General features: G+C 41.4%; 1 protein-coding gene across 1 annotated transcript in view; it reads right to left on the bottom strand.

Annotated features, from left to right (window-relative positions):
• The window catches only part of PROSER2 (proline and serine rich 2), a 22,820-nt gene extending 13,196 nt beyond the window's left edge, over positions 1 to 9,624 (bottom strand). Inside the window, exons 1-3 of the mRNA XM_008586110.1 lie at positions 9,413 to 9,624; positions 4,397 to 4,408; positions 4,273 to 4,287 (exon numbers count right to left, since the gene is read on the bottom strand). Of these exons, the coding sequence (XP_008584332.1) occupies positions 4,273 to 4,287; positions 4,397 to 4,408; positions 9,413 to 9,560 (175 nt within the window). The 5' untranslated portion in view covers positions 9,561 to 9,624. The remainder of the gene's footprint in view (positions 1 to 4,272; positions 4,288 to 4,396; positions 4,409 to 9,412) is intronic.
• Positions 9,625 to 10,048: the final 424 nt, after the last annotated feature.

Here is a 10,048-nt window from a genome sequence, read left to right as displayed (position 1 = left end):
TTTTTTTTTTTTTTTGATGGCTGGCCTGTACAGGGGATCTGAACCCTTGACCTTGGTGTTCTCAGCACCATGCTCTCCCAATTGACCTAACCAGCCAGCCCCAAGATTTCATTTGGAAAATAAGATTACGAAGGTGTCTTCGTCCATTTTCTACTGCTATAACAGAATACCCGAGACTGGGTAATTTATAACCAATAGAAGTTTATTTGGCTCACAGTTCTGGAGTCCAAGATCGAGGGGCCGCATCTGGTGAGGGCCTTCTTGCTGCCTCACAACATGGTGAAAGGGCACACGAGCACACGGGACAGAGAGAGAAGTGGGGGGCAAACTTCATCCTTTTATCAGGAGCCCACTCCCATGATAACTAATCCACTCCCAGAATAATGGGATTAATCCAATTGTCAGGCCAGAGCCCTTGTGCCCTAATCACCTCTTAAAGGTCCCACCTCTCAACACTGTTACAATGGCAATTAAGTTTCAATATGAGTTTCGGAGGGACATTCACACCACAGCAGAAGGGAAGCTCCTACACAACTGTTTCCTTTTCCTTTCCTGTGTGTTGCTGAAAGATGCAACACAGCAGATCAATTAGCTTCCTCCCTTGTGGATGTGAAAACTGGGTTCAGAGCCTGAAATGACTTTCTGAAGACATACAACTACTTTGTGGAGGGGCTAGCACTAGAATGAGGTTCTATACTTGCTTTTTGTTTTGTTCTGCTCATTTCCCTTTCTCATTGTATGCTAATATGTGTCAACAGATCCCTGTACCAGTCTTGGACATGTTACCCTGGAGTCCTCAGCTCTCAGTTGTACCTCAGTGTTCTTTCCCACTCCTGCTCACTTACCACTTCTGCACTAGAACACACTAACCCATTTCACCAGGCTGGTCAGTGAACACCCCCAGGTCCTGGGTGACTCAGATTCCTGCATCCTCACCCCCTCTGAGGTCTTTCTCTAGGGCTAGGGGCTGGGGAACCCCAAGTGCCTTCTTTGTGATCAGCCTGGCCTTGAGCCCTGACCCATGTGGCAGCGCCAAAAATGCTATGGGCGTGGTCTGTTGCCTAATCCCCGAGCACGAAGCTGCCCTCCAAATGAACCTGGACTCTGCTTGCACCTGGAGAGGAAAGAAGGTGGAAAGAGAGAAAAACATGGGGACACAGGCAGGGGAGCAGGTACTTTGGGGCCCTTGTCCAAGAGAGTTCCTGTGCACTCCTCCCACTCTGAGGAGATGCTGGACACCGCCTCTCTCTGACAGGGACGCTGAGGAGGAAGATGGGGAACCCCAAGTGCCTTCTTTGTGATCAGCCTGGCCTTGAGCCCTGACCCATGTGGCAGCGCCAAAAATGCTATGGGCGTGGTCTGTTGCCTAATCCCCGAGCACGAAGCTGCCCTCCAAATGAACCTGGACTCTGCTTGCACCTGGAGAGGAAAGAAGGTGGAAAGAGAGAAAAACATGGGGACACAGGCAGGGGAGCAGGTACTTTGGGGCCCTTGTCCAAGAGAGTTCCTGTGAACTCCTCCCACTCTGAGGAGATGCTGGACACCGCCTCTCTCTGACAGGGACGCTGAGGAGGAAGATACACGTGGTCTTGGGGAAAGGGCAGAGCATCGAGAAGGGAGGGAGCAAGAAGAGGCAGATCCACACAGCCTGACAGCGGATCAATGGTATCCAGGGGCTGGGCGAGAGGAACGGGGAGTGACTGCTCATGAGCACAAGATTCTTTTTGGGGTGGTGACAATGTTCTACAACTGACTGTGATGATGGCTGTATGCCTCTGTAAGTATACTGAGAATCATTCAATGGTACACTTTAAATGGGTGAACTGTATGGTACGTGAACTGTATCTCAATAAACTGTATCTCAATATTGAAAAAAAAAAAAGCAGTAGATGAGCGGCCCCACGTGGAGGAGGGGAGAAGACTGAGCCCGCAGAGGAGGTCCCTGCAGGGCTGTGGGTGCTTTTGGACGTGGCATTTGCTAACTCAGTTCTTAAAGAACTAAGGAGATAGGAAATGACGATAAACTGAAATAGCAGCTTTCCTGGGAAAGAGAGGTGAGGAAAACAAGTTTGTCCCTATTTGTGTGCAAGATAGTAGGCTGACAGCAGAAAAAATAAAATTCCCTTTCTACAAATAAAAGAGAGGTGAGGAAAACAAGTTTGTCCCTATTTGTGTGCAAGATAGTAGGCTGACAGCAGTTCCCTTTCTACAAATGTCACTTTTAATGCACCAACTTGGATTATGGAGTAAACAGCAGCCCTTTAAGTGGCTGCACATCTCCAGATGCTGAAAGAACTATTTAGAAAACCAGGCCTTGCCCATTCCATCCCACCATGCTGACTTCAGGTAACATCTGCAAGTCTCCGAGAGAAACATTGCTTTACTTCAGGAATGTGAGAAAGAGATTTCTACCCTAATATGTCTATTATGATTTTGAAGAAAAAAATCTGTAATATATTCAAACCAAAAAATTCAAAATGTTAAATATATGCAGGTAATTATAATGTACACTGAACAAGCCTCCCATGAACAGAACCGGGTCCTGGTCTTGCTGATGTCTGTTCACTCCTGCACAAGATGACAGAAAAAGGTCTGTCCAGCCCCATTCAAACTACGAGAAGAACATCCACATAAAAGCTGGATGACAATCTTTTTGAACAAATGCTAGCAATAGTTACAAAAATCAACAATCCTAGATATATTTACGTTAGTACAGATTTGGGACAAGAGTTTTGTTTTGGGGGAAATAACAGAGAAGAAAAAAACCTTTGTTTTGTCGAACAAAAAATGCTGAGAAGGCTTAAAATCCTCATCCTAAAATAGCCCCTAAAAAAACTACTGAATCTTGTCCTGATAATTAAGTTTGTAGGCCTTTTCTTTTGTTTTTCCATTAAACAAAGCAATTTAACTTAATTGCAGACTGAGACAATCGTGGCAACTCCTTGTGAGGCATTAAAAAAAAAACAAAAACAAGCAGAACTCATCTCTATTCTGGACAAAAAAAAAAAAAAAAACTCATAAAAAAGACTATTATGGTTAAAAATTTCTTGAGATGAGCCAAGCACCTCTTAACCACCAGGCTCCCAGGTAGGAAGCCTCAGGTATTTGTTTTGGAAGAATATGATTTGATGTCCATGTCATCTTCTATTTTTTATTTTTTATTTTATCATTACACATATTCTTCTTACGGACACCACGACTGTCACCTTGACACTTGAGCATTGCTTTATTGCTTAGTAATCTAAGTTGATGGGAGACCCCCCAGAAGCTGAAATAGAATAGGGGCAGAGAGAAGAAAATACGAATAAGCCTCTTCTTCCATAGCTTCAAGTGCCTGTGTTTGCTTTGGCCACCTCGCAAGAAAGGCTGGACATGTACATTTCACTGAAGCGCTTCCCCACAGCTTCAGTATAAGGGTTTAATTACGGTTACTTCTAACTAGACACTATTGTAATTTTTCCCTATGGCTAACTTAGACCTTTACTTCTGGCAGGAAAGAGACATAAACAAACCAGTGAGGAATGAGATATGTGTATGGTTTTGATTACAAAACTGAAGAATAATGGCTTTGAAGGATTAGAGCTGGACTCCCTAGCTGCCTTAAACATCTTTAAACTGACAGTATAGATCTTGATCTCCTATCTACCTCTTGATCTATATCTCTTATAAAGAGATCTTGGTTAGGACAGAAACACCTTAAGTGTGTGGCACTATAGGTGCTCCAAGACCCCTCATGAGCTCTGTCACACTGTCCTAGCTCTGCACATGGCTGTCTTGCCACTATATTTTTGAGTTCCTAAAAAGATTAAAACTGCATTTTATTCCATCAGTTATCAGTTCTTGTACGTAGTAGGCATTTACTCAAATGTTTATCGAATTGATCTTTTATAAAAGCTACTTAACTTTGTCTTAAAATAGCTGTTTTGACCAGGAAAAGATTAAAACTGCATTTTATTCCATCAGTTATCAGTTCTTGTACGTAGTAGGCATTTACTAAAATGTTTATCGAATTGATCTTTTATAAAAGCTACTTAACTTTGTCTTAAAATAGCTGTTTTGACCAGGATAGTTTCTGATTCAATCTGGTAAGGAGCCAGAACTAAAAGGAGGACAGGGTTACTTCCTGACTAGTGTGCTTCTGCTTTCTCACTCCTCTGGTTCTGTTTCCTCTCCTTGAATCACAGAGCAAATGGCACATGGGGTTTCTAGTGTACTGCTTGGACTCCAGTCTAACCAGCCATGAGGACAGCACTTAACCACCACTTGCTCTACCTTCTTCTTCTGTGACTAATGGGTGAAGACAAAAGGCATCAAATGCTTGGGAGAAGGAAGGGGACAGCTCAAGAGCTGACAACTGCTGTCTGATCATACACATGATATGTGATATTAGGACCACAGTATTTGTTAGCTTAGGTAGATGGAAGCATCAAGACAGTTCATTGAATATCACATCTCCAAAAACTCACTAATAAATTTGGATCATTATTTTTATCCAAGTTGAAGTATGCTTGGAATGTCCCATACCCACCCTCAAAAAAGCAGACACATTATTAGAGTTAAATTCCTTAAGAACTATGGGTATGAAGAGCTTCCCTCTCTGTTCAATCAGCCAAATCGTATTATTTTCTTGAGGAAGCTGCAGTATGCTGAAGGGCAGAACAGACTTCAGGAACACAGAATAAGAACCTACAAATACTGGCTTGAGACAGCTTTCTGTCCTTGGCAGTGACACCCAGAGTGTTTTATGAGATGGCATGAGTATCTGAGACACTAGCCTTAAGAGGTTAAGAATATAGATGACCTAACACCCAAAGCTCCTTTTAGTAGCCTTAAAGAGCTATCATTTAAAAATGTCTCTCAATCCTTCCTAAACCTTTTATTTTGAGTCTGCATCATCTCTCAAGGTAGTAAGTTCCACAGCCACACTACCAACTTTGTAAAGAAGTGCTGCCTTTGTATAAAAGCTGCCCCTCCTAAATTTCAAAGGAAAAAACATATTCCTTTGATAACATATGTCCTCCCAGTCATGTACTCTAGGATTTGGCCAGTTGGTTCTAGTTCTGGCTATATCTTTCATTAGAAAATGTTCAGAGGAAGAATTCCTTAAAAAAAAAAAAAAAAAAAAAAAAAAAAAAAATACACAAAGACAACCAGCCCCTTGAGAAATAAAGACATCATATACAATGCCCTTCTTAGAACAGCCTTGGTCATAATGGTGGCCATATGGACAGCCACAGCAATCCTATTTAAGCAGCTATTTTAATTTTAAGTTGCACTGGCTCAGGAGAAAAGTTTTTAAACAGCAAAGATCTGTTATATCCCAGGCTACACTTCAAGTTGTATTTAAAAACTCTAGAATACCCTCACTTAACATCAGACATTCATCTTTTATCTACTTTAAAAAATAACCTTTGCTTAAAAGAAATACTCCTATAAATCAGAACTAGGTTATCTTTTACTTAAAGAAACCTCGAAGAGGGGTATTTACATGCCACACAATCTAGAGACATAAAAACACTGTTTACTGACGAACCTTTTGTGATATCGGAGATTAAAAGACATCAAGTGGAGAAACTACTATGGTTGATTCTTATTCTAAAGAGTAAAGTCACAAAAAAAACCCCAATGACTTAGAATAAAAACATATAGCTCCTCTCCAAATTTAGACTCCCCAAAAGTAGAGTATGAAGTTTACACGTGTTGTCATGTTGCAGACAGGGGACCAGGCTGCTAAGCACAGTGCTCTGTGAAAATCAAGTGTTACGTGATTGTTTAAAAAACTTTAGTTGCCATTTTTTGCCTTTCTATCTAAGGAAAACACAGAACTATTAAATAATCATACATGACAGCTAAACTTAGCTCAATAATTTTCCATAAAGGAAAATGCTCAAAAACAGTTAACAGGTCCAAGTAGAAGGTAATGAACATGATTGGAACATTCTTTCGTCATACGGGAAAATAGTAAAAAGGGGAATATGCTGCATAATTATGTAATCAAATACATAAGAATATAATTTAATTATATGCTTCCTACAAGTGGTATTTATAATGCTGTTTCCACTATTAGTCTGCATTACGTGCGAGTGATGGGCACTGTCGGGGAACATACAGATAAATACATCACAATATGAGTTTCACTCAGGTTTACTAGATGGAAAAGAACTGCACAGGACAGGCATTCCTTAATTTAAACTCAGAGGGATGCCCATAAAGAGACTGCAACATTAAGAAATTTGTGAGACACTAAGGAGGAAGGAGGGCTTCACTTTTACTGCCTCACCTTCAGTCATCAAAGAAAAAACAACTTAGAAGACAACTGACGAGAGAAACACGTAGGGGGGCCTGGACCCCAAGGAAACGATGCAGCAGGATGTAGTGGGCTTATGCTCAAGCCGGAAGCTGACAGACACTGGGAAAAGGAGGCTGGTAGTAAACACTGATTTGATGACAGGCGTTTCATCTTTACAACCACCCCCAAGAGAGGATCACTGTCCCACCTGTCCCCTTTCTGAACTAATGAAGAAAACAGAGCTGACAGTGATGCGCTCTTCTGAGGTTACAAAGGTAGGCAGATTCAGATGAGAGCCTGGGAATGTCTCCAAGGTCCTGTGTTCATTACTATTCTGAGCTGACTTCAGGATCCTGACTGGTTAGTGAAGTAGAAGCCAACTTTAAACATGTATAACTTGTTTGGGATTTGAGAAAAATCACAAACATCTTGGGGAATGCCTTTCTGATCCCTGCATTTAACTCAACCCACAGTAAAATCTACGTGGGCCAACACTGAGGGCTCAAATAACCCTGCCGCCACAGGAGGCTGAGACACGGAACACTGCTCTCCTTGACTCCCCGATGTTTATCAGTGCAAGAGACGTATAACCTTTCCAACCTTCCAACCTAATGCTGGTTCATACATCTCACATTATAAAAACATTGACCATGATAAAAAGTTTTAGAATAAGCCATTTCTCCTTGTGACTTTGGAGGTGAAACTGAATAGACCTCTTTCAGACAAGAGCTTTCGTCTCTGAAGATATATTCCTGTGTAAGACATCTCGACAAAGAGTTAACATGATGCATGTTCTCCAGATTTGCCAGATGATATACCTCCATATCCCTGTATTCTTTTCACTGTTCTGTATTCTTTTCATAGACTTGCTTCTTCTAGTTAAGATATCTTGCAGGTACTCTGGCTGCTTCAACCCCTCTCAGATTCTTTTCATTTCTCTACACCTTTGTGGTGGGTAGTGTGATGGGCCATCCAGGTCACCAGTTGAGAATGGAGGACCTGTGCCCCCATCTGTGGGGAGTGAGGCTGGAAGACGGCCCTCACCTATTAGTATTCCTTGGGGATTGTCTCTGCTGAAAGAAATTGTTTTGTCAAGGTTATGCCTCCTTCCAGGGCTAGCCTGCATCCAAAAGCCAATCACCAAGTGGGTAGGAAGGCCCCACCCTTGACCCAGTGTGGGACAACTGAAGGTCTATCCTAGCTCAGAGCTCCTGGAGGCACAGCCAAGGCCTTCACTGGGTCTACATCCCAAGCTCAACTTCTCTCTCTGCCAATCCTGCTTCCTCTTCCTTCTACAGATGTCAATCCTGGCAACACTACAGATGTCAACACTCCCAATATACCTCCTGCACTCTAACCTCCAACTAGAATCTGCTGCCTGGGGATGCAAATCTGCAACAACCTATTCTGTCTTAATAGGTCACAGTCACTAGGATGTAAGCTCCACTGTCATGTCCTTAACTCCTAGAACAGTGCTTCAATATTTGAGCAAACGTATAAATTACACACACACAAAAAAAGAGATAGAAGGTTAATATAGAACTGTTAGTTAATTCTACTCCTCAATGGACAAGTCTGTAGAGGTCAGTCAAGTCCTGTTTGTCCTTGGAGTACATGAGTTGAGCAGCCACACATCATTTGGTGAAAGTAGGCATTAGGTGGTTAATATGAAAAATGGAAATTATGTGATTAGAATGGAGATACCAAAGTACTTCAAAAAGTTCATGGACAGATTCATATTATCTTTTATCTCTATTTATCCATGAACTTTCTGAAGTACCCTCCTACAAATGTAGCAACCACCCTTCCTAGATTCAAAGCATTTAACATGCCTGGTATCATGGTCTCTCCCACGAGAAGAATAGTGGGTATTACGTCAGTTCTCTATCAAAAGAGACGATGGTACAAAGACGTTAAGAGTTATGCTCCAAGTTCAACAAGAAAATAAATGTGAAAGGCAAGAAAGTAATTTAAATATCCTGACTCCTAATTCCATACCCATGTACTTAGATACCAAGGTCATCTGTTAAACATGTAGAAGGTAGTCTTTTAGATTATTGTACCTAAGTGGGCCACACAAAGTTTTAGAAATACCCTTCTACATCAGAGCATGACTGCTTCCTAACTACGCTTTGGGGAACATAATCCACTAATTAGTGGAATATTAATCCGTATGTCGTTTCTGCATATTCTTTTAATATATTCTTTATATTACTTCTAAAAATTGAAAAATTAGTCCCAAACAATCCATTTTAAAGTATTTATAGGCTATCAGATATTCTGAGACTAATTAGTTATATATTTTCCTTTTGGTAAATCAATCAAATAATATCTATTACATACCACCATGATGGTTTAAAAAGAAGAAAAAATGCAAGCAGGAACCTATAAAATCCCATCATTACTATTAACTACCCCCATACCAGTATATCTCTCTTAGCTTCAGTGTAACTGGGGCTAATTTAGGGCTCAGGGTAACTGAAGGCAACTGGTACTCCCAGTAGAAGAAGATGGACTGAGATGAGCTAGAGACCGTTAAGTGAAGTCCAAGGGTCAATTCTCTCCTGCGCTTCCCTCTATGCATATAAAGGTCTCTCCCTCCTGAAAGATGAATACGAATACTCTTGGGGAAAAATGTACAAAAATATCATCTCTTAACTTTAAAACAAAAGACTCTTTGTAAAACTCCCAAAACTGATTGATGCTGTGTAAGAGTCTGGATTCTGAGAAAAAGGACGACAAAAGCATTTTCATTTGCAAAGGAGTTAAAAATCTGTTTTAAAGGGACTTGTTTTTATCCTGTGAGATGTTTTCTTCCAGTCACTTGAACTGAAAGGCAGAAGGGCTTTTGCCTGGGTTTGTTACTGCCTTAGGCACAATCCTTTTTGGGTCTAAGCAGACATCAGTTACTGGCTCTAGCTAGAGATTTGCTCCATTGCTATGGGTAATACTCTGTATTTGTGCAAAATTTAAGATGATTTAAAATAAAATGCCATTTCACAAAGAAGTTTTCCAAAACATCAAGCTAGTTTACCTAAAAGGATTTTTAAAGATATTCCTTAAAGGGGAGAGAGGCTGGGGCAAAATCAACCAACCAGAGCTCGGAAAAGCATTAAAGAAAACCATCACTCACCAAAGTGAAACTTCTGGACCGAGAACTGCTACTCCGACTCTCCAAACTCCCACCTCTGCTCAGGTCACTGTGCCTGCAGCTAGGTGACATGTCAGAGTCCATCTCCGAAGAGTCTGATTTCTGGTGGTTTATAGGCATCCCCACAGAAACTTCCGTTCTGGTTTATCACAGGAAGTGGAGCAGGAGCTAGTATCCCATTCTGAGGTAGTGGATTACTTCTAGAGAAGTCAAGCACAAAGCGACAATGGTTAGTAAGCCTACATAGTAAAATGCCTTATTCCTCAAAAACGAAAGGCTTGACATGAATTAGATTCATCTAGATTCACAGATTCGACCATTAGGATGAAAGTAATTAGGTAACCCTAAGTCAACTTGTTTGGGGATGCTGGTTTCCATCTCTCCTTTATATCATTACTCATGTGGAAGACATTTTTTTTTCTTGGCAGCTGGCTGGTACAGGTATCCAAACCCGTGAGCTCGGTATTATCAGGACTACACTCTGCCAAGTAGAAAGTTGTAATTTTTTTTTGTCTTTTTTCGTGACCGGCAACGGATCACAACCCTCAGTGTTGCGCCCGTACCGGACCGGGACCGGCAACGGGATTGCAACCCTCGGTGTTGCCCCC

The sequence above is a fragment of the Galeopterus variegatus genome, unplaced genomic scaffold (genome assembly GCF_000696425.1).
Source record: "Galeopterus variegatus unplaced genomic scaffold, G_variegatus-3.0.2 Scaffold3834, whole genome shotgun sequence".
NCBI lineage: Eukaryota > Metazoa > Chordata > Mammalia > Dermoptera > Cynocephalidae > Galeopterus > Galeopterus variegatus.
The sequence above is the reverse complement of the archived record's forward strand: the minus strand, read 5'-3'. Positions and strand labels throughout refer to the sequence as shown.